This window comes from Podarcis cretensis (assembly GCF_951804945.1).
Source record: "Podarcis cretensis genome assembly, chromosome: 15".
Lineage (NCBI taxonomy): Eukaryota > Metazoa > Chordata > Lepidosauria > Squamata > Lacertidae > Podarcis > Podarcis cretensis.
In genome coordinates, this window is record NC_137185.1 from 1,991,961 (window position 1) to 2,018,720 (window position 26,760).

Sequence of the window (26,760 nt, forward strand, 5' to 3'; positions counted from 1 at the left end):
TCGCCCTCATCCCGAAAGCTGCCCCCGCTCACCTGCAACAAGGTGGCCGACCAAGGGCTGTGCCGAAGGTGCTTGACGATGGATATATGGCGCCCCAGACTGCGATGGACGCTGCAACATTCGTCGCAGACCAGCACTCCGCGATTGATTGACGCCCAGCCAGGGTCTGGAGGGAGAGAAAACCACAAGTTTGAAAGTTTGGAAATCGCGACCCTTAATGTCTGTTTCCAGTTTTCTTAGGGAAAACACCTTGAAATTGCTATGCAGATGGTATCGCACTCCTTTGCAAATGTCAGAATTGCTTCCTTCCATATCATCTAATGGTTGGAGATTGCGATGAACTTGGTACATCTACCTCTCTTTCAAATCAGAACCAGTGAAGGCGGTGAAGGTCCTGTGTGAGTGCCTGGAGGCGGTTGGAGGATGGGTGGCGGCTAACAGATTGAGGTTGAATCCTGACAAGACAGAAGTACAGTGGTGCCTCGCAAGACGAAAAGAATCCGTTCCGCAAGTCTCTTCGTCTTGCAGTTTTTTCGTCTTGTGAAGCAAGCCCATTAGCGGCTTAGGGGCTTAGCAGATCAGCTGATAAGCGGCTTAGCGGATCAGCTGTTAAGCGGCTTAGCGGCTTAGCGGATCAGCTGTTAAGCGGCTTAGCGGATCAGCTGATAAGCGGCTTAGAAAATGGGGGGGAGGGGGAAAAACCCGCAAGACATTTTCGTCTTGCGAAGCAAGCCCATAGGAAATTCGTTTTGCGAAGCACCTCCAAAACGGAAAACCCTTTCGTCTAGCGAGTTTTCCGTCTTGCGAGGCATTCGTCTTGCGGGGCACCACTGTACTGTTTTTGGGGGACAGGAGGCGTGCTGCTGTGGAGGATTCCCTGGTCCTGAATGGGGTAACTGTGCCCCTGAAGGACCAGGTGCGCAGCCTGGGAGTCATTTTGGACTCACAGCTGCCCATGGAGATGCAGGTTCCAGGGCAGCTGTCTACCAGCTCCTTCTGGGACGCAGGCTGAGACCCTTCCTGCCCGCAGACTGTCTCGCCAGAGTGGTGCATGCTCTGGTTATCTCCCGCTTGGACTACTGCAATGCGATCTATGTGGGGCTACCTTTGAAGGTGACCCGGAAACTACAACTAAGCCAGAATGCGGCAGCTAGACTGGTGACTGGGAGCGGCCGCCAAGACCACATAACACTGGTATTGAAACTGGTATTGACATTGGCTCCCAGCACATTTCCGAGCACAATTCAAAGTGTTGGTACTGACCTTTAAAGCCCTAAACGGCCTCGGTCCTGTATACCTGAAGGAGTGTCTCCACCCCATCATTCTGCCCAGACACGGAGGTCCAGCACGGAGGGCCTTCTGGCGGTTCCCTCACTGCAAGAAGTGAGGTTACAGGGAACTGGGGAGAGGGCCTTCTTGGTGGTGGCGCCGTCCCTGTGGAACGCCCTCCCATCAGATGTCAAAGAGAACAACAACTACCAAACTTTTAGAAGACATCTGAAGGCAGCCCTCTTTAGGGAAGCTTTTAATGTTTAACAGACCACTGTATTTTAATACTCTGTTGGAAGCCGCCCAGAGTGGCTGGGGAAACCCAGCCAGATGGGCGGGGTATAAATAATAAATTCTATTCTATTCTATTCTGTTTAGGATGGGAATGTACCGGTAAGTCGATACAAGATTCCTGGAACTTAATTTTGACGGAAATGAGACAGGTTACTAAAGAAACCATGGTTTGTTGTCCAAAATTAATGTTTCTGATGGTGCCAATGTAGATATAGTGCCAAAAGAATTGGTCTCCTATATGATCTTGGCATAGTTATTTGCAACTCATTGGGAAATGGCCCAAAATCTCACTCTGGACGCTTGGTACCAATCACTCTGGAATAGAGCTAGAATGGAGAAAATCACACATAATCTGGGATTTTGACAAGGACCATTTTAACATGATTTGGTATTCCTTTATTACATGTACAACAGAGCCAACATTTTCAAGACAAGCCTCGTCCCAAGCTTGGCAAGTCTGGAACCAGATAATCAGATGACACGAATATTCTTTACTTGGATTTTGTTATTTGAACCCACGTGCAATCGGACTCAAGTCTCCGTGCCTGTTTTATAGCTTTGTTTTTCATCTTTTAACTTTCAGCTCTTAACTTTGGTTCTCTCTGTTTTATATACAGTACAAAACGAAATTTAAAAGTATATTTACGAAAAGAAAATAGAAATGTATTTTTGGAGAAAGGACGCAGGAAGCTGCCTTATGCTAAGCCAAACCACTGAGCTCATCTAGCTTAGTACTGTCTACACTGACTGGCAGCAGCAGCAGCAGCAGCTCTCCAGGGTTTCTGGCTGGGAGTCTCTGCCAGCCCTACCTGGAAATGTCAAGGGTTGAACCAGGGACCTTCTACATGCCTAGCAAGTGTTCTATACCCCTGAGCTACAGGAGGGGACATGTGTGCTTTGTGTTACCCTGATTTCATGGGAGGATGGCTTGTGTACTTTTCTGAAAAAGCCAAGCTGTAAATTAATAACACGAACAATATCGGTAAGCAGGAATGGGGGTGATGAAGCTTCTGAGTTATCACTGCAGCGCAGCCAACGCTTTGGAATTATTTATAATTAAAAACAGCCACAGCTGCCTTTTCACACCTACAAAGGCATCCTCAGAGCAAAGTCATATTGTCAGATCATTAAAAATAACTAAATCACCCAGTAAAGTCAAGATGGCATCAGATGCAAAGGCAGCGCATTTAAATTTTCTTTTTTAAATAGATTTGGGGGCTCTGGACTTCTGACTTGTCTCTAATTCTCAGCTTGGGGGACGGGGAGAAGAGAAGCTTTTCTGTATTATTCTTATTCTTATTAGCAGTCACTTAGTTACTTAAAAGGTAACTTGTTTTGCATTTAAAAACATAAATATATTACCCTACACGATACATACAATATACTACACAAATAGACTACTAAATACAATTTTATCTGGCAATGTTTTTGAACACTTGATACATTTTGTATGAATATGAACTGTGCATACTACCATGGAATATATTTGACACTATTCATTCTTTTTTTAAACTTCATTTAAAAAAATCCTTTATCTTTATTCCTCTTTCCTATGGCATATTTTAGCTCAATGTTTCGTTGGTCGTACTTTCAAATTTACAAAAAATATGCACCATGCCATAAAGAAGAAGAACAATTATCATACAAAACATTAACGTTTTCATGCAGCAAGCTCCTTCTCCCCCCCAAAAAAACCCTTTGTACATGCTCAGAGGACAGTCTCCTCATCCCACACATTCTGGGGCTAAGTCTGGGCTCAAGGCCACACTCCTCCATTGGGCCACTGGCTGTGAGAGGGGGCCCTTCCTCCCCACCAGGCCCCAAAGATCTAGAAATAAAGATTTTGCCCCCTCCGCAGCAAACCTTGTTCCGGGGAATTTTCATGGGAAAGCTAGGAGGGGGGAGAGCACCCATCAAAAATCTATTGATGCAGAAGAGACACACCTTGTCTCTCCTGCCTGGTTGCTACGGAAACCCGAAAGGCCGTCCTAGAAACATCCGAGGCAACTCTTCCCCTTCCAGCAGGGTGACAAAGAGAGAAATTGTCAAGTGTCTTTTAGGCCTTGACACTTTAAAACAGGGGTCAGCAACCTAAGGCCCATGGGCCACAAGCGGCCCATAGGGGTCGTTTAACCGGCCCCCAAGCCGCCCCCAAACTGAGCCACCTGCTTGGTGAGTCCCCGTGTGCTGCACTAAACCGGCGCAGCATGGCGTGGGGACTCGCTTCTGCAGCACCGGAAATCGCGCCTGCACATGTGCAGACGCCGGAAATCATGGGCACGCACACGATCCGGCTCACAGAGGGATCTCCACTGTTGTAAACCTTTCTGGCCCCTGCTTTAAAAGCGTCCTCAGGTGTGAATCTCATTCTTTCCACTGTTTCCACTCACCTCACCTCACCTCAGCATGATTTAAAGACATAATGACATCGTGAAAGCAATGTTAGAAAGTCAGATATATAAGCTAGGGAGGCTGTTAAATAGTTGTTGTTGTTGTTATTATTATCATTACAGTGGTACCTCAGGTTAAGTACTTAATTCGTTCCAGAGGTCCGTTCTTAACCTGAAATTGTTCTTAACCTGAAGCACCACTTTAGCTAATGGGGCCTCCAGCTGCCGCCGCACGATTTCTGTTCTCACCCTGAAGCAACGTTCTTAACCTGAGGTAATATTTCTGGGTTAGTGGAGTCTGTAACCTGAAGCGTATGTAACCTGAAGCGTGTGGAACCTAGGTTGTCAAATGTAATCTGTTCCGGAAGACTGGAAATTCCTTTAAAAAATGGAGAAACGCACCTCGGAAGCCGTTTGACCTCTGAGGCACGTTCGAAAACGGAAGCATTCATTTCCAGGTTGTCAGCGTTCGGGTTCTGAATTGTTCGGCAACTGAGGTTCCACTGTATTGTTATATTTGGAGCCCGCCCATCTGACTGGGTTGCCAACGGATATAAAAACACAATAAAACCTCAAACATTAACCATTTCCCGATACAGGGCTGCCTTCAGATGTCTTCTGAAAGTTGTATAGTTCTTTATCTGTTTGACATCAGGTGGGAGGACGTTCCACAGGGAGGGTGTCACTACCGAGAAGGCCCTCTGGTTCCCTGTAACTTCACTTCCAGCAGCAAGCAATTTTTGAAACTCAAGATATATAAACTAGGTACCAAATGATGCCTTCATCTTTCTGAGACGTCCAGTGTGGCTCCCGAAAGTGGGGCAAAATGGGCGTCTCGGCCAGATAAAGCGTCAGAGGAACAATCTTGGAGGGAGTGGGTGAGGAGAGAGGAAGAATCAAGGCTGTGAAATTCACCCCATTCTAACTATGCCCCCCCCCACAACTGCCGACTTCCTTCTGCACCGCACAGCTACCAGACTTCATGGTTAAAACATTGTGCAATCTTCACACCTCCCTTTGCCTATGTGCAAATAAAACTAAAAACCAAAAGAGAGGCTCCCACGCAAGTAGCTATTCCAAGCTTGGCACCCCCACCCTGTACTCCCGGGGGATGCACCGAAATTTGCAGCGCCAACCCTCCACTCCCCCCCCCTTTCGGGAGGACTGCAGCATTCGCTGACATGTTCCTCAGCTCCTGACACCCCAAAACACCGCCACCCCCTTCAGAAGAACCCAGAAGACTCTCATCAGGAGTCTTCTCTACCCACAGCTCTGGCTGGCATGCATAAGGTCCCCGATTCGACGCCTGGGGTCTCTAGGAAGAACTGGGGAGCTACTCCCTGCCCAAAACCCGAAAGCATGGTGTAAACAAGATCAGGCCAGGTGGGGCAATGATTCAGTAGAAAGCAGCTTCCTCTGTCTCAATGCACCCAAGGCCCAATTCTGCACCACCAAGAGTCCAAAGAGACAATGTAGAGAGCACTTCTGAGCACGTGAAGAGTTTGTGCTCAGTGACCCACCAGGGTATCATTGATCAGGTTGTGGGGTTTTTTTGAGGGGTGCATTGGAGAAGCAAGAGAGGGAAAGACGAGTTTTCAGGTTATTTATTTTGCAAGATTTATAATAAAGCTGTTTACAAAAAACAACAAGACAGGGGTTTCGAGTAGATCAATGACCCACCAAAGCATCTCTAAAACCCTGATGCCGCCCCCCCCCGAACATCATCATCATCATAATTTATTAATATCCCGCCCTTCCCAGCCAAAGCCGGGCTATTATTCAGAAAGCGAACTCCTGTTCACATAGAGGAAGCCTAAAAGGCCATTAACGTAGTCTAACTCATTCTCGAATTGCCCCCCCCCAAAAAAAAATCAAATTGCCCCCGCCTGTGGGGTGTGTGCCCCACGTTGGGAACCACAGGACTAGATGATCCTCAGAGTCCCTTCCATCTACAATTCTGTGATTTAATCAGTTAAAAAAACCAACTTTATTTCAAAACTAGTTTTGTTTGAAAAACAAACTATTAACAAGGTGCAGCTAAATCACTGTATTGCCAAGCTGGAAGGGATCCTAAGAGTCATCTAGACTAAACCCCCACAGTGCAAGTATCACAACTATTGAACCCCCGACGTGCAGCGCTTAAACCCTGGGATTTCTACGTGGGGCCTCTGCTGCCTTCGCCACTGTGACACCCCTGGGAGGGAGGCCTGTCCCTGGGTGCTGCCCTGAGGCTCCAAGACGTCACTCGCCTCCCCCTTGCTGGGAGGCCCAGGCCCTGGCTCCCCCTCCCCCCTCACCACCAAATCACTGGGGACCTTTTGTTCCGCCGCACAAAAGGGCGTTTGAAACCGGGGAAGGCTGTTCGCTGGGTGGGGGCGGAGAGATGGCCGGCACCCTGCCTTGGACCCAGCAAAGACTCACGCCAGCTGCCAGACAGGGCTGTTTCAGAAGATGCCACCCTGACCCAGCTGCTAGAGGAGGCGCCCCGTTGCCCCAGAGACCGAAGGCACAAAGAGCCACCCAGAACAGAGGGGCCTTGTTGGGCAGGTGTCCATGCCCCACTCTGAGGCCCCAGACAGTCACCCTGGCTCAGAGGAACGAGGGGCACCCCAGACTCAGCAAAGCTCCCCTCCCAAATGACAGAAGAAATGCCTCCATCTATACAGGGGTCTCTCCTCCCCATCGTGGGAGACCGTTAAATCAAGAGTCTAAATAATAATAAAAACAACAACAACAACAATTATTTTATTATTTGTACCCCACCCATCTGCGTGGGTTGCCCCAGCCATTTTGGGCAGCTTCCAACAGATATAAAGGTAAAGGGACCCCTGACCATTAGGTCCAGTCGCGGACGACTCTGGGGTTGCGGCGTTCATCTCGCTTTACTGGCCGAGGGAGCCGGTGTACAGCTTCCGGGTCATGTGGCCAGCATGACTAAGCTGCTTCTGGCGAACCAGAGCAGCACACGGAAACGCCGTTTACCTTCCCGCCGGAGTGGTACCTATTTATCTACTTGCACTTTGACGTGCTTTTGAACTGCTAGGTTGGCAGGAGCTGGGACAGAGCAATGGGAGCTCACCCCGTCATGGGGATTCGAACTGCCGACCTTCTGATCACCTGCGTCCCTTTCCAACAGATACCAAAACACAATAAAACATCAAACATTAGCAGCTTCCCTATACAGTGGTACCTCGGGTTACAGACACTTCAGGTTACAGACTCTGCTAACCCAGAAAAGTACCTTGGGTTTAGAACTTTGCTTCAGGATGAAAACAGAAATTGTGCTGCAGCGGCAGTGGGAGGCCCCATTAGCTAAAGTGGTACCTCAGGTTGAAACAGTTTCAGGTTAAGAACGAACCTCCAGAACGAATTAATTTCTTAACCCGAGGTACCACTGTACACAGCTGCCTTCAGATGTCTTCTAAAAGACGTACAGTCGAACCTATGTTCTGGAAGACCGTTCGACTGTTCTGATGCAGGCCAGCTTCCTTAGCATCACATAGCTTCCTTTGTGTGGCTCTAGAGCAGGGGTCAGCAAACTTTTTCAGCAGGTGGCCAGTCCACTGTCCCTCAGACCTTGTGGGGGGGCGGACTATATTTTGGAAAAACAATAATGAATGAATTCCTATGCCCCACAAATAACCCAGAGATGCATTTTAAATAAAAGGACACATTCTACTCATGTAAAAACAGGCTGATTCCTGGACCATCCGCGGGCTGGATTGAGAAGGCGATTGGACCAGATCCGGGCCCTGGGCCTTAGTTTGCTTGCTGGTTCGATCCCCATATGGGACAGCTGCATATTCCAGCATTGCAGGGGTTGGAATTTCTGCAATTTCTAAGACCCTTGATTCTTTTGTAACCCATGAACGAAGGCCCTTTCAGCCAGGACGTGCCAGGGATCAAACCTGTGCCCTCCTGTACTTCACACAGCTGAAAAATTGGTTGTTTCCTCGACCGCCACCTCCCTGCTGTGGGTCTGCAAGGGAGGGGGGAGCTGTGTCGCCCTGACAAGAGGGCCTTTTCTTCTCGATTCCCTTTTCCAGAACAGAGAAGCAAGCAGGATGGAAAGGTCAACGAGGGAAGGAGGCATACAGGGAGAGACAGCCCCATCGCCCACAACCCCGCCGGCTCCCTCACCCAGCTTTGACCCTGCCGTGGCCAATAGGCCACGCTCCAAATCCCCTAAAAGAACCACAGCCTCCCGTAAAGATTCCAACCAAGTCCCCTTTGTCGGAGGCGGGAGTCAAGCCCAGGGATTGCATTTGCTTTATTTATTTATTCCATTATAATTGTAATTATTAGCATTATAAATATATTCAGTGCTTTTTTCTGGGGGTGGGGTGGGGACGCATACCCCTAAACATTTGGTGAATCTAAGTTTGGCCTCACTGAGAGGCAGAATTTCAATATGAGTAGGAAAATGAGAGTACCCCTAAACATTATTATTTTGAAAGGAAAAAAGCATTGAATATATTTATATCCGACCTTTTCCCCAGACCAGCGCTCAAGGCGGCTTGCAACAAATCAAAACAACTCAGAGAAAACACAAAACAGCTAAAAAGCTAACCATTGAAAGGTAATTCAACTCTGACACAATCAAAACGATATAAAAATCATTTTATGTTTCTTTAGGCGCTAGGCAAAAATGTTCCTCTTCAACCAGGCCTTGGGCTGATTGACATGCCATGCCCTTTTAAAATGTGTTGTTGTGGGGAGTTATAGGGTTGTTTTCATGTTCGTTTTCATTTTGTGATTTTATGCTGTATCTCCCCTGGGACCTGGAGGTATAAGGAGGTATACAAATTTAATAAACAAAACTAAACCAATAAAAAAGCAAGCCTATTAAAATCCTCAAAACAGCACAGAACTATTAGGAGCCCTTTCTTTAAAACCAGGCGGTTCCCAAAAGCCTGACCGCTAAGATGCTAGTTCTCAAGGTTTTGAAACAGGAACGTAGGAAGCTGCCTTCTACCAAGACTCTTGCTCCATCCAGCTCAATACTGTCCACACTGACTGCCAGCAGTGCTCCAGAGTTTCGGGCGGGGAGCCCATCCCCGCCCTACCCAGGGACCTTCTGCCTGCCAAGCGGCTGCTCTGCCACGGATCCATGCCCGCCTCCTGTTCCTCACCCAACTCTGGGATGCGTCACTTCCATTGTTCACAACAAACCCCCAGCCTTTGCCTCAGAGCTCCCCAGCTCCCTCGGATGGGCGGCCACAGCTGGCAGCAACTGTTCCTTCTTTGGGCGAAGGGAGGGGGCATGTTTTGTGTGGGTACGGTGGCTTCAGAGCCAAGCGGCGGCTCCCAAATCGCTCGCAGGCCGCAGCTTCCGCCTGGCCTTGTTCAATCATGTCTCGGAGGAGCCTGTGGGATGCAAAGCTCCGCCAGAAACAGGGCGTGGGAGACAGCTGGGAGCCCAGAGGCCCGTCCTAAGAAAACCCGAATCAACCATAACCAGCCTGCTGCCTGTTCCTGCCGCACCTGGATTTGGCTCCCAAAGAACTGTCAGGTTGAGAGGGACCCAAGCGGTCATCTTGCCCAACCCCCTGAAATGCATGGGGTTTCGTTTGCTAGGATGAGTTGCTGGTACGATACCATAATCTTTATTGTCCTTGTCCCATACAAAACAACAACATTGAAAAAATCTACATCAGACATTCAAAAACCAACAAGCCTGCTATCCCAGCCTGGTTAAAGGTAAAGGGGCCCCTGACCATTAGGTCCAGTCGTGGCCGACTCTGGGGTTGCGGCGCTCATCTCGCTTTATTGGCCGAGGGAGCCGGCGTACAGCTTCCAGGTCACGTGGCCAGCATGTGGGGTCACGTGGCGAACCAGAGCAGCGCACGGAAACGCCGTTTACCTTCCCGCCGGAGTGGTACCTATTTATCTACTTGCACTTTGTGCTTTTGAACTGCTAGGTTGGCAGGAGCAGGGACCGAGCAACGGGAGCTCACCCCGTCGCGGGGATTCGAACCACCGACCTTCTGATCGGCAAGTCCTAGGCTCCGTGGTTTAACCCACAGTGCCACCCGCGTCCCTCCCAGCCTGGTTAACCCCCTAAAAATACCCCATAATTAAATACAATATACTCCTACAGAGACTACTTTACACTGCGTTTAAACCCAAAATCGCATTTGGATAAAAACTGTTTCTCAGGCGGTGGTGATGAATGACTTGGGCAAGCAGGCTGTAGTTCAGTGGGAGAGCACCTGCTCTGCCTTTAGAAGAAGAGCCCGCAGGATCAGGCCAAAGAGGTCCCTCCTAGCCCAGCCTCTTGTTCTCATTGGGGCCAACCAGATGCCACAATGGCAAACCAGCATTCAAACACGAGAACAACTCTTCTCTCCTGAGCTTTCCAGAAACTGGGATTCAGAAGCAGGGCTGCCTTCGACTACAGAGGCAGGGCAACAGCCCTCCTAGCTAGCAACCATCGATAGCCCTCTCCTCCTCATCCTCTTCCTCCAAGAATTTGCCCAGTCCTCTTTTAAAGCCATCCAGGTTGGGACCATCATTGCTTCCTGTGGCAGGGAGTTCCATAGTCCAACTCTTTCTTTGGTCTGCCCTGAATCTTCCAGCCTTCAGCTTCCCTGGGTGTCCACCAGTTCTAGCATTAGGAGTGAGAATGAAAAGCTTTTCCCTCCCGCCTCCCTCCTTGCCTTGCATAATTATATTAACTCCTCACTTGCCACTTCTTAAGTTTTCCTGTAAATGAAAAAGACCCAACTCTCCTCCCTGGGGAGTCACTCCACTCCCTGGTTCATTTGGGTTGCTGTTTCCTGCACCTTTTCCAACTCTGCAATGCCCTTTCCCGACACCGGGAAAGACCCCTTGTCTCAAACACGGAAACCACTGCTGCCAGTCAGTGCAGCCAGCAGCCAGCAAGATAGCCCAGTGGTCTGCACAAGTCCCTATTTATACCAACCCTTCAGTCAGAACCATGAAGACTAGAACCTGGTTTTATTTTTAGAGGATAAGCTGTAGCTCAGCCCAAGATCTCCAGCATGGCAAGTAGAAGTTCTGGACTTCAACCCCTGCCATCCCCAGACAGGGCTGCCTGTAATGCTGCCAGCCCGTGTGGACAATACTGAGGTACATAGATGGGTAAGTGCTAAGGAGTTCCTAAGACCCACAAATGGGAGGAACTTAAAAGAGAGCCAACCCCCACCCACCACCAAAGCCAGCTAGGAAATGAGGCCTGGGGAAGGGGGGTGAGCCGCAGGACTCCTGGGTCCCTTTCCCCACCACCAACTTGTGATTTCGTGGGGAGGGGTTGTGTAGAAGAGAAGGCAAGATAGGTGTCAACAGACTTGGGGGGAGGAAGTCCCAGGCCCTAACTTGAAAACAAGCCTGACACCACAGCCCTTCTCAAGGCAGGATATGTCGAGGGCTTGCAGATGGAGAGCCCCTCCCGGCATTTCCTTCCTATCCTGGCCAGGGGGGAAAGTTTATGGCTGACCTGCAAAGTTTGGATTGCGGAGAATGGAAAGAACGGCCAGCAATCTCCAGCCTAGGCTAACAAAACAAGGCAAGCTCTGCTTCAGGGGTTCCCAATTTATTTGAGGGGACTGTCACCCGCCCCCCGGTTCCATAAACACATCCACAGTGCCCCCCCTACCCCACAAAAAAGCATTACAGTATTCAGAACAGCGGTTTGCATGGCCCACGAAGGAAGATCGTAACACAATGAAACAATTAATCGCACGTTTGTTCAAAGTTAAAACTCTGTGGTTGATTAATTCAACAAAACTGGTGAGCTTGAGGCAGGGAAACCAACTTTGAAAGTCTGGTTGGCACCAGTGCCCTCCTGCCTCTCAGCACCCCCCTAGGGAATCCCATTGCCCCCCAAATAGTGGTACCATTCCCCTCTGGGAATCTGGAGTCTGCAGCTCATATAGGGCATGGGTGAGTTCCCGTGTAAGGAGAAGCATCGTTCTTAATAATTATTATTATTTATGAATTTAATTTAACCCCTTCCTTCCAAAGGAGCCCAGGGCAGCATCCAGTTCACCTATCAACTTTGCTGTCTGCCAGCCAGCCTCATAGGATACCGAAAAATGCCATGCGAAATCAGATGACCAAGTATATCAGGAAATAGACTCTATACGGCCATAGAGACTAACAGGCCTCAATAGGTAATGGGTCCAATCTTCTTCAAAGTTGTCTAACCCAGGGACTCCTCACCATCTACCTTGTAGCAGCGAGTTCCATAGGCAAACTCACTGCTCCATGATATCCACCACCAACACACTGGGATCCTTTTATTCAACTGCACAAAAATTGCTTTATCACTTTCTGTTGACCCAAGATTGTAATCATTTGCACTTTATTCTTATTTTATCACACACTGCTTCGGTACGTTTTCGACCAATGGTTGTACTTCTAGGTCGGTACTGCTTACACTGACTGGCAGCAGCTCTCTGGGTTTCAGCCAGGATTTCCATGCCCTTCCTTCTCAATTTGGGGTCCCCAGCACCAACCGGCAGCACCGGCAAGGACCTCTCCAGCCATTCCTCCCAGCCTCCCATTCGCAAGACTTGAAGGATGTGCGTGGGCTCATCCTGCACAGATGGCAGTGAAGAGAGAGTTGACTTGGCAGATGTCTGCATTCTGTGCCCCCGGGAGCCTCTGGCACTGAGGAACGGCTTGTCATGCGTCAGGAGAGACTTCTCTGCCAGCGGCATCCCTCTTCCGCCTGCCGCCAAGGAAACAGAGGCTGGCGGTGGGAAGGGGAGCTAGATCTCCACTCCTGGGTGGGTCAGAAAGGAGCCCCCCCCTCCCGGGTTCTGAGAGATATCGCCCCACAAAATCCAGGACAAGAAACTGGGGTTCTCCAGTGACCAGTAGGAATCGCTGACTCTCAGCCACACGGGAACAAGAAGGAGAAACAACCCATAAGCCAGGGCAGGGCTAGACCTGATCTTGGGCCTTCCGCTGTTCTTTCCTTCCTATTTCTCCCATTTGTCCTTTCCTTTTGCTTAGAACGATCGCAAACTCTTTGGGAACGCTTTGAAAATATATTCTTCCATGGTTTTGCAAGGCCTGTCCCGAGGGTGGGTAAAACCTGAGACCCTCCTACAATTCCCATCATCCCTGACCACTGGTCTTGCTAGCTAGGGATGATGGGAGTTGTAGTCCAAAAACAGCTGGAGGCCCAAGGTTGGGAAACACTGATCTAGATATTGCTGGAATACAACTCCCATCATCCCCGACTGTCGGCTCCTAGGGCTGATGGGATTTGGAGTCCCACCATACCAGGAGGGTCTCAGGTTTTACCCACCCTTGGGACAGGCCTTGCAAAACCATGGAAGAATATATTTTCAAAGCGTTCCCAAAGAGTTTGCGATCGTTCTAAGCAAAAGGAAAGGACAAATGGGAGAAATAGGAAGGAAAGAACAGCGGAAGGCCCAAGATCAGGTCTAGCCCATCTGTGTCAGGAATCTCTAGCAGAGTCACGCCCAGCAAGAGGCCGCACCTGCCCTTTGGAACTCCCTGCCTCTTGATATCAGATGGGCTACTTCACTGTACTTTTTTCGGTGCCTGCTAAAGACATTTTTGTTTGTCCAGTCCAGATATCTCAAATACTGGTATGGGTTTTTGTTCATTGCTAGTTTATTTATTTTTTAATGGTTCTTATTCATAATTATCTTTTGCTTTATACTTTTCATAGACCAGATTGAGGTTTGGGGTTTTTTTAACACCCAAGTGGTACATAGATTTTGAGAAATAATAAATAAATTTGAAGCTTTCCGGACACTTGGGCCACCCCAGCATTTGCAACCTTAAGTTTAATTCATGGGTAGGCAAACTAAGGCCCGGGGGCCGGATCTGGCCCAATCGCCTTCTAAATCCGGCCTGCGGACGGTCCGGGAATCAGCCTGTTTTTACATGAGTAGAATGTGCCCCTTTATTTAAAATGCATCTCTGGGTTATTTGTGGGACATCGGAATTCGTTCATTATTGTTTTTCCAAAATATAGTCCGACCCCACACGAGGTCCGAGGGACAGTGGACTGGCCCCTTGCTGAAAAAGTTTGCTGACCTCTGGTTTAATTTCTTATTTCCTCCCTCCCCATAGAAGCTTATACTTCATTCTTTGTTTATTCATGGCCCACCCTCCACCCTAAGGACCATCTTGGCTGTGGGTCCTGGGAGACCTGCTCCCTGCCTCGCACACCTTTCCCCACCTGGCCTGGGAGGGCGGAGCTTGGACTGACTCCAGCTACAAAAGCGGAGGCTGCTGAACAGACTTTTAGGCTGGGGGGTTGTTTGGGGGAGGGTTGTAATGGGTGGGGTGTTTTTGCTGTTGGGTTTTGTGTATCTATATTTCAGATCTTGTGATTTATGTGGAAACCGTTCCGTTTGGTAGAGTATTTTTTGATGTTTTGTTTATTGTTTATGACTACGTTTGCTATGTTCTAGTTATGCATATTTTTCGTGTTGCAAGCTGTCTTGAGCAGGGCTTGAAATACAAATAAAATTAGGCATGTATGTAAAGTCCCATGGCATGCTGCAACGTTTGCAAGAACTCAGTATTTTAGGTAGCAGCATCTATACTTCGGAACTCCCTGCCCATTGACTACTTCCATAGCGATAAACCCTTTTCAGCTCCTGCTAAAAACATTTTTGTTTGGCAAGCCTAGCCAGATGCTTAGAAAGCTGGTGTGAGTTTTGATCCGTCATTCTTTTAACTTTTCCAAAGTCTAAAATGATTGTGGTTAATTCACTCCCTTGATCGTTTTACTGTGTTATCTTAATTATGAACCGCTTTGAGGGTTGTTGTTTTTAAAATCAAACAGTGCATATATTATACAGAATAAATAAAATAAAATGCAATATTAAAAGCAACTTATTTAGATTGTTTGCAGAGCGGGTAGATGTGGATGGAGGGTGTGTCTTGCCCACACATAAGGATGATAGCAGGCAGGGAGCAAGGAGCAAAATCCTGCTTTTACCCTCTGCAGGAAACAGACCCCCCTCTAATGTTTTTCTCTATTGTTCACTTCCTCAACAGGCCATTCTGCCAGATAAGGACTTCTGACCCAAGCCAGGGAATCCTCCAGGCCGACACAGAAACCTCCCTGCACTAGCATCCTTGCCCTGCATAGCTTAGTGTCGCTTGCACTGACTGGCAGCAGTAGCCCTCTCCAGGGTTTCAGGCGGGGGGATGGACGGACATACCCAGTCCAATCTGGTAGGTGCCACAAAGGACTGGAGCCACAGTCTTTTCCCCACAAAGCAAGTGGGAGGAAGATCACAAGCAGCGCACTCCAAGGTAGTCTGCCCCTGTATAGGGAGGCTCAGATACGGCTCCTGCTCCGGTCTAGCCCTTTCTTCCCCGAGTCAGGATAGATCCCACAACCGAAGGACTCATAAGCAGCTGAGGACCTTCCTCCCCCTTCCCATTTTACGGAACGATTCACACAGTCATCCCTTGACCCAGAATCAGGATTTGTGCCGAAATGCTGTAAATACAGAACATTTTCTATCACATTGCAAGTGCAATGGGGTTGTTAAAAAAAGGAAAGAAAGATCTGCGCTCTCGCATTCAACTGTCAGTAATCCCAGGAGGCAGCCTTATACAGACAGAGTCAAACTATTGGTGTTTCTAACTCAGTACTGCCTACACTGGCTGGCAACAGCAGCTTCCCAGGGTTTCAGGCCCTACCAGGAGATGCCAGGCGTTGAACTTGTGACATTCTGCATGCCAAGCAGGTGCTCTAGCTCTGATTCTTCGCTTTAAAGCAACCCTTAAAATACCAGTCCTCATGATCTTGAATAAAGGGCTGGCTTAAATGCTTATTTATCTCTTTTTTATCCCACATTTCCCTCCAAGCAGCTCAAGGTGACAGTTCTCCCCTTCCTCATTCTAATCCCCTACAGAGCTAGATCACTGGTGTATCTAGCTCAGTATTGTCCACACTGACCGGCAGCAGATATTCCAGGATATTAGGCAAGGGACACCCCCTCCCCAGCCTTACCTGGAGATGCCAGGGGTTGAACTCGAGAACTTCAGATGCTCTACCCCTGAGCTATAGTCCATGGACAGCTCAAGAGAGTGAACCAAGTTAGAATGAAGGGGCACGATGGGGCACAGAGATTTTTTTCAAGTACAGTCGTACCTTGGTTTTCGAACAGCTTAGTTCTCGAATGTTTTGGCTCCTGAACGCCGCAAACCCGGAAGTGAGTGTTCCAGTTTTCGAACGATTTTTGGAAGCTGAACGTCCAATGGGGCTTCCGATTGGCTGCATGAGCTTCCTGCAGCCAATCAGAATCTGCGCTTTGGTTTCTGAACGTTTTGGAAGTCGGACGGACTTCCGGAACAGATTCCATTCGACTTCCAAGGTACGACTGTACTAGGACTGAGCTGCCCTTCCATATCTCCCCCAAAATCTGTTCCTAGTTACATCAAGCTTTCTTCATTTCAGAAGCGTAATGGCGGGGATGGGAAGAAAAGTCATTTAACGTAGCGGGAGTAAGAAATCCTTGCAGATCTGTTGCAAACCACCCAGAGGTCTCCCAGTATATCCCGATATCCCAGTGGATCAGTAGATCAGAGTCATTAACCAGCTGGGGCCAAAAGCTATAGCTCCATGGTAGAGCATCTGTCCTGAATACAGAACACCCCAGGTTTCATCTTCCCCTTTTCCAGGTATGGCTGGGAATATCTTCCACCTCAAACTCGGGAGAGCAGCTGCCAGTCAGAGTAAACAGTCCTGAGCCAGGTGGCCAACAGACTGACTCTGCAGATGGATTCTAGTTTAAAGCAGCCTTTAATTCAGAACCATGAGGACCGGAATCTTGGTTTCAGTTTTAAAGGAAGAGCTGTAGCTTCCTGGTACAGCACCTGCCTTGCATCCAGAAGGTCCAGAGTTCATTTCCCAGGTAGCCCCGGCAAAGACCCTCCCCCTGCTGCTGCCAGTCAGTAATGCACTAGGTGGCCCAAAGGCTTGATCCAGCTTGCAATCTAGGGGAAAGTAGCCTAGTGGGAGAGGGTGTCCCTGGTTCAAGCACATAATCAAACAATGTTATTTGGCGGATTGTTACATTCTGAAACAATTTAGCCACATTTGATTGTCGCCGTAATGATGCAATGATCTGCATTTATTTTCCTTCTGTGGCAAGCTGCTGCTTTCAGTAGACTTATACAGAAAAGTTGTGTTATCAAATCTAAATATTAGCCGTACCACCGCTCAGCAGCATCTTCAGGTGGGGCTGGGAGAGAACCTTGCCTGAAACCCTGGAGAGCTGCTGCCAACCAGTGTAGACACAATGGAGCTACACAGAGTCACATTAAGCCACTATAAGTTCCTTTGTTCCTAAATTATAGGGCCTAGTTTTGCTCCGTAAAGCAACCGGCCAACCCTGGAACCCCCAACCACAAGTAAGAGAAGATCGCACCTGTGCCCAGGTGAAGATGCAACTCAACACACGCAGACACACACCTGGCAAGGGATCTCTCCATCCCCGCGTGAAACTTTTAACTCCTGAGAAACTACAAATAGCAACCAAGATGCCTGGATCTCCTATTAATTAGCCAAAGCAGGGCAGGAGAGAAAGAGCTGAGATTTCCTGCTGGAGAAGAAGGTTCTGCAATTCAGGCCTCCGGATTTTATATAACGAGCAAACGCCCCATTTCAGATCCACAGGGAAGTGGTGTTTATTTTTGGAATGGGTGGGAAGAGGGAGAACTCTGCCCCAATGATCTTACAATCTCCTACACACACACACACACACACACACACACACACACACAGACCCCAAGGAATGCCAGGCTGCTTTAGGAAGGCCTTGGTTGGGCAGCTGAAAGATGGGGGTCACATGTGAACACATGTCTCTCCAAGGGTAAGGGGGGTGTCAGCGGGAGGGGGGAACACCCGGACACCTGGGTTCTGCTTGCAGGATGGGAGCCCTTCTGGGCTCTGTTCCAGGTCACTAGGAGTGTGATAAGTAAGGGGTGTGTGAAGGCCTAAGCATTGGGGGGGCTCCCTCCCCAGTGCTGGTTGGGAGGGGCCCTAAATGATGCCTGGGAGAGGAGGGGAAAGAAAGAGGGGCTGGGTGGGGCAGGAGGCTCCTAGGCAGTCAGACCACTGGCTCATTGATCCCTGTACTGTCCACACGGACTGGCAGCAGTTCTTCAGGGCACCAGAGAGGCGGGGTAGAGATGCCACCAGGAAGTGAACTTGCTGCCTTCTGCATGTGGAGCAGGTGTCCTTCCTGCCCCCGCCCCCCAGCCATGGCTATAGAAATCGCTCAGAGAAGCAGCATGAGCAGAATCAGAATGCAAATATCTGTGAATGATAAGGGGGGAGGGGAAGGACCAGGACGCCTGGGTCCTATTCCTGGTGCCTCTATGGGAAGGCGGGTGTGCACCAGGGCCCTGTATTCCTAGTCTCCCTATGATGGGGAAGAGAATGGCCGGCTCATATTCCCAGTGCCTCAGTTGGGGCGAGGGCACTAGGACGCCTGGGTCCTCTTCCTAGTGTGTACAGGGGGGGGGGGGTTCACCAGGACACCTGGCTCCAGGTGTTTCCACTGGGTCCTATCCCTGGCGTTTGTAGGGGTGGGGTGCGGTGCGCCAGGACGCCTGGGTCCTCTTCCCGGGGGCCGATGGGGGCGCCTGGGTCCCCGCGGGGGGGGGGGGGGGCGACGCCAGGCAGGCAGCCCGAGGGCTCGCCTTTCTCTCCCCGGCGAGGCTCCGCGCTGGGCTCCCCGCCGCCGCCGCGGGAGCAGCAGGCCCGGCCGCGGTGCTCGCCCTACCTGGCGGCCGGGGGCGTCGGATCGGGCGCCGGAGCTGGTGCTGCAGGCCCGGCCCCGCCTTCCTTCCTTCCTTCCTTCCCCGCCCGCCCGCCTTCCCGGCGCCGCCGGGCTCACCTGGGGCGCTGCAGTCGGCGCACACCTCCGCGCGGGGCACCTTGCGCGACATCCTGAGCGGGCGCCGCGCGCCGCGACCACCCCGCCGGCGCCGGGCTCCCTCGGCCGCCGGGCTCCGGGGCTCAGCGCGGCGGCGGCGGCGGGGGCAGCAGCGCCAGCAGCAGCAGCAGCAGCCGCCTCCTCCTCCTCCTGCAGGAAGAAGCCAGGCGGTGGGGCGGGCGCGCAAGGCCGGCCCTCCGGAGGCGGAGCGAGGCGCGCGGCGGGAGGGCGCAGCCAGGCGCGACCTCGCCGGGAACGAGGAGGAGGAAGAGGAAGCAGGACGCCTGGGTCCCCGGGAGCAGCCGCGCCGGGACGCCTGGGTCCCTTCCAGAGCCGCGGAAAGAGGGAGGGAGCGAGGGACGCCACCAGGAGAGGGATCCTGGCTTCTGGAGCTCCGGACACCTGGGTTCTTTCCTCCTCGGGGAGAGTGGATGCGGGCAGCAGAAACGCCTTGACTTTGCAGGGCACGAGCCTCGGGTCGGGCTCTTTGCACATGCTCAGGAGCGCTCTGAGAGGAGGGTTCCATTTTCGTCGGAGTGTATTTCATTCGTTTATTATTATTATCTAAATAAATGTATCATTATTGTGTACTGTTTCAATTCTGCTCGAGTTTATTTACATTCTAACAATTCTCTTCCGTTTTAGCTGTTTGGGTTTGTGTAAGCTGCCTCCAGTCCCGGGCTGGGGAAAATGTGGGATAACAACATCAACAATATTTGTCTCTTTCCACAAAGAAAAGGGGGGTCGTATCAAATTAAGTTATGCTCTCCGCAGACCCATGGAAAGCAACCAAACTGATTTGAGTTGTGCCTAATCCCTTTAATGGGTCTGCTCCGAGTAGGGATGACATTGGGCACAGCCAAATGTGAACAAGAAGATGAAATACTAAACAGGTGAACTTGAATGGGAGATTAAAAAGAAAGCCCACGAAACATTTCCTAAAAGCGTTCATCCAACAATGGAGTTGAAAGGACTGTTCTTGCCACACCCCGTGGTAAGGATAAGGCCCACAATAGAGGCTAAAACTGCAGTATTAGCTGTGATTCCTGCAGTGGAAACCAAAAGGTGATCTTTTGGTTTCCTTCCAACTCCATGATTCTGTTATTTTCATCATAATTATTATCGTTATCATCACTGATTTTTTCATTGCCTTCTAAATATTCATCTCAGTACCATTTGCATGATCTCAGAAACCTAACCACCCAAAGTCCCAGTAAGGAAGTGTGCTTTGAACAGCAGCCAAAGTCTGCCCTCGTGGATTTGACCAGAAGAACATCAGGAGGCAGCCTGGCTGTTGGATCAGGCCCAAGGATCAGGCCCATCTAGCCTGGCATCCTCTCTTACTGTAGCCAGCGAGATGCAAGATTGGGCCGCCTGCTGTTGTCAGTGATGGCGAATGGAGAGTGAAGATGCTGTGATAGAAATGGATATAAGAGCAGCCGGGCTGCTGGATCAGGCCCAAGGGTCCTGATCTAGCCCAGTATCCCTTTGTCACTGGCCAGCCTGGTGGCAGATTGGACTGAATGCCACTATCGCTGGCAGCAAGCAAAGTCAAATGCAGACAGCAAGACCTGAGCACAACAGCCACTCTCTCCACAACTGGTATCCAGATGCATTTACTGTCTCTGACAGAGGAGGGAGGACAGAATCCCTTCTCCTCCTCCATGAATCTGTCTAAATCTCTCTTAAATCCATCCAAGTAGGGGGCCATTGCTCCTTCTTGTGGGAGGGAGTTCCACCGTTTAGAGCACCCTGCTTCCAACCAGCAGGGCACAGAGGCCACCGCTGTCTCCTTTGTCCCTTGCGTAGTCAGAGGCACACTGCTCTTACACATGCAGGCTCCATTTTAGATGTCATCAAAAGCCTGTTCTCTCTGGACCAGTTGCCAATAAACCAGAAGTGTAGAACCTGCAGTTCTCCAGCTCTACAGATGCTGCCTGGACCCAATTATTTTTTTGTTATTATGTTTTTAACAAAAGAAAGGCTGAGAATTCCCTCTCTTGTCACCACTGCCCGGGTCACTTCTTCAGACTCCTTTGCCAGCTCAGCCACAAATATCTGCCCTACATCTTTTGCGGTGAAGACAGCCACAAAGTATTCATTCATTCTGCCTGTAATCTTCCTTCAACAGTTGTCCAACTACTTCCCATTCCATTTTCCTGCCTCTATTTAAATATATATTATTGGGCCTGGCATTTTAAAACAATAGCCTCTCATTTTTCAAAAATATTTCATTTGCTTTCTCAGTAACTTACATGATCATTTTCCCTTAATTTTGCTTTCCTTTTTCTTCTCCTTGCTCAGGAAAGTTTTCTAAAGGGCACCTGCTTGCTTCTTAGACAGTTTCCTTGACACTGCTCATTAACCATGCTGGCATCCTTGTGGAGTTGGTGGCGCCTTTTTTTTTTAAATATTTTTATTAATTTTCCAACATAAATTTATACCAAATTAAACATCCAGTTCTCACTTAATCATTCTTTTAGACTTCCATCAGCATGTCTGACAATTCTCTGTGTTATCTCTTCATCTCACATTTCTCAATTTTATATTGCACTCTACCAATCTTAATCATATTGTATTTTTTAAGCAATATTTCTATCAATATTTTTCACAGAGCTTCTTGAAAACCATGGTGGCGCCTTTTTCGCTCTGATCTCCTGGAAACATCTCTCTATGCACAGACATTTTGTTGGCCCCTAAAGCCTGATTTTTATTTTTTTACCATTAGCACTCCTGTTGTATTTGATTATTCGTGTTATCATGATGTAATTAATGATTTTATACCATGTTATATGGACTGGACTGGAGCAAATTTATATTATATATAAAAGAATATTGTAAACATTTGAAAACGTTTGTAGGTTTGAGTTGAAATAATTTGTAATGCAAAGATAGGGAACTGATTTACATTTAATGAGGTGAAGTTTATTAAGAAGGTAAATAAGTGGATATAGTAATGCTAAGATGTGATTATTTATGAAAGCCAGAAAGCGGGATGGGGGGGGGAAGAGATTGATGCTCAGTGTGAGCAATGCTTTTGGTTATCAAATTATGTAATGGAAGGTGATTATGATAAAATGTAAATTAAATAAAAATTATTATATATATAAAAAAGATAATCTCCCAAGTGGTCTAAAGAGATTCAACCTTCTTAAGTGGGAAAGAGCTCCCTTCTTTCGACTTCCTCTTTCAGCTCCTCATACCTCCCAAGGGAGGAAAAAAAGAGTTATGAGTAAGGGGGAAGCAGGCTGGATGGGGGCTCAGAGGATTTGTGGGTGCCAGGGAGAAGGGGACCTCACAGGTACCACTGAGGCCATGAGGACCATGTTGGAGACCATTGGCCTGGAGAGTCATCAGAGGTCTCCAACCCCAGGCTGGACCGACCACCATCTGGAGCTGGGAATTTTCTAACCCTGACTTCCAGGGACAGCCTCCCCCAGCACTAATACAGAGTTCCTTTTGGAGGATGGACAGGCTATACATTAGATGAAATAGTGTAAAAACTTTCCCGTATATTATGTTTGTCTTCTCGTTTATTTATTTTTTACATTAGTATTCTACTTTCCCAAGGAGCATATGTAGGTCAGTCCCCTACAATGTAATATTCACAACGACCCTGCAAGGCAGGCTGGTTGGAGAGGTAGGGAGTGCCCGGCAAATGCTTTCACCACAGTGAGCTTAAAAATGTAAGAAGAGCTGTATCAGGCCAAAAGGGAGCCCATTTGGTCCAGCATCCTATTCTCACGGTGAGCAACCAGATCCCCCAATGAGATCCACCCACGAGAAGCAGCCTAGCACAACAGCCCTCCTCCAGAGACTGGTATTCAGAAGCATTCATTGCCTCCGACCATGCAGAACAGGTGTAGAGTCAGGGCCGAGTGGGGATTTGAACCCAGGTCTTCGCTGTGGGTTAAACCACAGAGCCTAGGACTTGCCGATCAGAAGGCGGCGGTTCGAATCCCCGCGACGGGGTGAGCTCCCTTTGCTCAGTCCCTGCTCCTGCCCACCTAGCAGTCCGAAAGCATGTCAAAGTGCAAGTAGATAAATAGGTACCACTCCAGCGGGAAGGTAAACAGTGTTTCCGTGCGCTGCTGTATGCCGGCTCCCTTGGCCAGTAAAGCGAAATGAGCGCTGCAACCCCAGAGTCGGTCATGACTGGACCTAATGGTCAGGGGTCCCTTTACCTTTACCTTCCTAACCTTAGCCCGAGACTGTAGCCACTATCCCACAAGGGCTCCCCCTTGAGGTTTTGTCTAGGAAGTTCCTCCTTTGTCATTCTCACTCTGGAATTGCAGCCGTCCTGCACCTGGGATTCCAGGTGTGGTCCGATCCTGGAAGATTCCACACTCCTTGCAGAGATTACCCACCTGCATGACTAAGCAAGCTCTCGGTTATTTTCTCTCTCTCTCTGCTGACCGTGTAGAGAGCACAGCAGCAGACTGGGCAGCTGGTCTAAATGGCAGATGATGACACCTGCCCTCCCAGCCAACGCTGCCCCATCTCTCTCCCGACCACCCCTTGATCCTGGCCGCTCCACCTGCAACCTCTAAAGCTCTGGCACAGGGCACCTCGTGTCCCTGGTCTTAAAGCAGCCCCCAACAGTTCTGGGACTGAGGGTGGGGAAATATTCAAGATCTCCTTCCCTGCGCTCATGTTGGTCTTGTGCTGCCTTAGAGCTAGATGGGCCAATGACCGAACTCTGTACAAGGCAGCTTACAGTGTTCCTGTTTAAACCAGCCTTTAATTCAGAACCATGAGGACTAGCATCTTGCTTCATTTTTCAGCGGAAGGGTCATAGCTCTGTGGTATAGAGAGCATCTGTGCTGCATGCAGGGGGCCCCAGATTCAATCCCCCAGTGGCATCGCCAGGTAGGGCTGGGAGAGAACCCTGCCCGAAATCCCGAAAAGCTGCTGCTGCTGCCAGTCAGTGTAGTTGACAACACCGGGAAAGGATATTTCTCAGTTAATTTGGTCCTTTATTCAAATCCAAGAGGACTAGACCCTTGCTTTATTTTTAGGAAAAGGAGCCCACAGGTCCCATGTGATATAAGATGGTCTCCTCTGTAATGTCTGTCTGGAAATCAAATGGTGGGGGTTGCATGCAGAGAAGCTATGGATTTGTATCAGGGTGGAGAACCTGCAGCTTGCCAGATGTTGGGCTCCAAAGCTACCACCAGCCTCAGACTGCATGGTCAGTGGTCAGCAACATCTGGAGGGCCACAGATGCCTCACCTCAGTTGAAGCCAAGAATGACCAACACAGAAAGGACTTTAGGGTTTGATCCAGCTACAGGATTCTGCTTATTTTCAGAGGGATGGACCCCCTCTCTGCCCTAGAGATCCCCAGAAGCCGTTGCAGGTGAAAATGGTCAATGCTGGGGGAAATGGAGGCAACATTGCCTGGTCTGAGCCAGGGTGCAGCCATCACCCTAGACCTACAGCATGGGTAGGCAAACTAAGTCCCAGGGGCCGGATCCGGCCCAATCGCCTTCTCAATCCAGCCCTCGGACGGTCCGGGAATCAGTGTGTTTTTACAATAGTAGAATGTGTCCTTTTATTTAAAATGCATCTCTGGGCTATTTGTGGGGCATAGGAATTCCTTCATCCCCCCCAAAATATAGTCCAGCCCCCCACAAGGTCTGAGGGACAGTGGACAGGCCCCCTGCTGAAAAAGTCTGCTGACCCCTGCTCTAGAGCCACAAGAAGGCAGCTATGTGGTGCTAAGGAAGCTGGCCTACATCAGAGCAGGTCATTGGTCTACCTGGCTCAGTACTGTCTACACAGACAGGGTTTGGGGGACAGAACCTGGGACAAAGTCCGGTCTTCTGCCCCTGAGCCACGGCCCTTCCTTTACGAATAAACCAAGATCCCACTCAAGCTTCTGAACAAGGTTTGAAATGGCATCATTCAAAGCACAGGAGCCAACTTCTAGGGACCAAGGGGTCTTCACGGTGACCCCAATAAAATATTAGAGGGGCCACCCCCCAAAAGAAGTGGATGGCCATTGGCATTCAAATGGTGTGTGTGCACCAGATCTTGTGATTGATTATTCAGGGTGGGGCTTACCTGCGCTCCCCAATATTTTATTCACGTTGGCACCCCTGGAGTGAAGCTGCCTTATATTGGGTCATATCAATGGCCCACCTTCTTCAGTGATGTCTACACTGACCAGCAGCAACGGCTCTCTAGGGTTGGGCTAGCAGCCTTTCCCCACCCGGGGATGGCACCGCGACCTTCTGCGCGCAAAGCAGATGTTCCGCTACTCATGCGCCCCCCCTCCATCGCTCACGCTGCCAGCCCCCTCGGAAGACTACAAGTCCCATGGTGCCCTGCTGCCGCGTCTGCCTCCCACCCCCCCAACTGGGGCGAGGCAGGAGCTTCCCCTCTCCTTTGCAGCTGCGGGGGCAGCGGTGGTTTGCGGGGGGGGGGTATCCCCATCCTCTCCATCCCGCCGCGCGCCACCCTCGCGCCTCCTCCTGCGTTTCCTCCTCCCTCCCCCTCGCCCTCCCCTCTGCTGCTGCTGCTGCTGCCGCGGCTCGGCCCGCAGCGTCGATTCCCCCGCCCTCGCCCGCTCCCTCCCTCCCTCCTTCCTGCCCGGCCCGGCGGCGCACATGCGGCTGCAGCCCCCCCGACGGCCTCGCCCCGGTGCCAAAAGGATGCTGGCCGCCTCCCCCGGTGCCAGGAAGGGCGCCGAGGCCGGGTACCCGCTCCACTCCCTGGTGTGGCACAACCAGCCCCGCGAGCTGGAGGCCGAGCTCAGCTCCGAGCAGGTGGGTGTCCCTGGGAGCTGGCGGGGCTGGGCTTGGTGGGGGGCGGACGGGCGGGCGAGGGGAGGGCAGGCTGCCTGGGGTCCCACCCTAACAATGGAGAGAGGGGCTGATGCAATAGGAGGCGCCCGGCGCGGCTCCGAGGAAGCGCGCTCGCCATCCTTCGCGGGAAAGGGGCTTCCCCCGGTTTCTGCAAGAGAGAGGGGGGGGGATGGATGAGGGGCAGGGAGGAGAAGGAGCCATGATTTGGGGGTGGGAGGGAGGAGAGGCTGCGGGGAGGATTGGGGAGCTGTGGTAGCCCCAGGGGGGAAATTCTGTTGGGCACAGAATGGGCAAAGTAGGTGGGGGAGTTTTAAGATCCCCAAAAGAAAAATAACAGTGTATTTTAATGGGGGGGGGAGTTGGGGACAAGTTCATTGTCTGGCATGGGGGCTCCTTGCCCACCCTCTGGTGCCACCCATGTTTGGGTGCTCTTGATGTAGCTCCCCCTCCTACAAACACACAAATATTGCAGTTCCTGCAGCACTGTTGGGATATTAGGGGTTTGGGCATCAAAAGGCAAGGGCATAGAGGGACCTGAGTGCGGTGGGGTTTCTACCGAATGGAGGGCCCTTCTCCCGCCGCCTTCTCCCCCAATCTTGGCATCAGGAGCTCTCTTTCCAGGGTTTGGCACTGGCGACTGTGGCTTGGCACAAGCAGATCCGTCCGCCACCCTGAAACCCTCTGGCAGCAAGCAGCCTTTAGGATCCTCCCTAAGGTGAGGAAAGCATGCCTAAAAGAGAGAGAGAGAGAGAGAGAGAGAGGTGGGCATGACACACAGTAAAAGAGGGCACCTGAGCACGTGCAGAGAAGCCTTCGTTTTGATGCTGCAGAAGCATAATAGGACCCACCTCTTTGGAGGCTATGGGGCCTCAAGGTGGCCAAAGGAGTGGAGAGCCCTGACTTTCCTTCCTGCCCCCCCCCAAATGAGAAAGAACTTGAGATCTAGCACCATGCTGGGGCTTAGCTGAATCCCATGCCCATTTCCACCACACCTGCTACTCGCTCCTTCCTCTAGCACAGCAAAAGCTGGAGGGTGGAAGAAACAACATTCCCGCTTATGATGTTTATTCGATGATGATGATAATTT

General features: G+C 50.3%; 2 protein-coding genes across 7 annotated transcripts in view; one reads left to right on the forward strand and one right to left on the reverse strand.

The window, feature by feature from the left end:
* The window catches only part of GIT1 (GIT ArfGAP 1), a 49,540-nt gene extending 30,569 nt beyond the window's left edge, over positions 1 to 18,971 (reverse strand). For all 4 annotated transcript variants that reach the window (XM_079955550.1, XM_079955549.1, XM_079955548.1 and 1 more), the window contains exons 1-2: positions 18,827 to 18,971; positions 33 to 166 (exon numbers count right to left, since the gene is read on the reverse strand). In XM_079955550.1, coding sequence (XP_079811676.1) covers positions 33 to 166; positions 18,827 to 18,878 — 186 coding nt within the window. In that variant the 5' untranslated portion in view covers positions 18,879 to 18,971. The remainder of the gene's footprint in view (positions 1 to 32; positions 167 to 18,826) is intronic.
* Positions 18,972 to 25,235: 6,264 nt separating this feature from the next.
* Positions 25,236 to 26,760, forward strand: part of ANKRD13B (ankyrin repeat domain 13B) — a 40,218-nt gene continuing 38,693 nt past the window's right edge. For 2 of the 3 annotated variants that reach the window (XR_013833503.1, XM_079955606.1), the window contains exon 1: positions 25,237 to 25,634. Coding sequence is in view for 2 of the 3 variants with exons in the window: in XM_079955606.1 (XP_079811732.1) it covers positions 25,476 to 25,634 (159 nt within the window). In the remaining variant the exon portion in view is untranslated. Of the gene's footprint in view, positions 25,635 to 26,760 lie in introns of all 3 variants that reach the window. The other variant, XM_079955607.1, reaches the window with a different exon arrangement.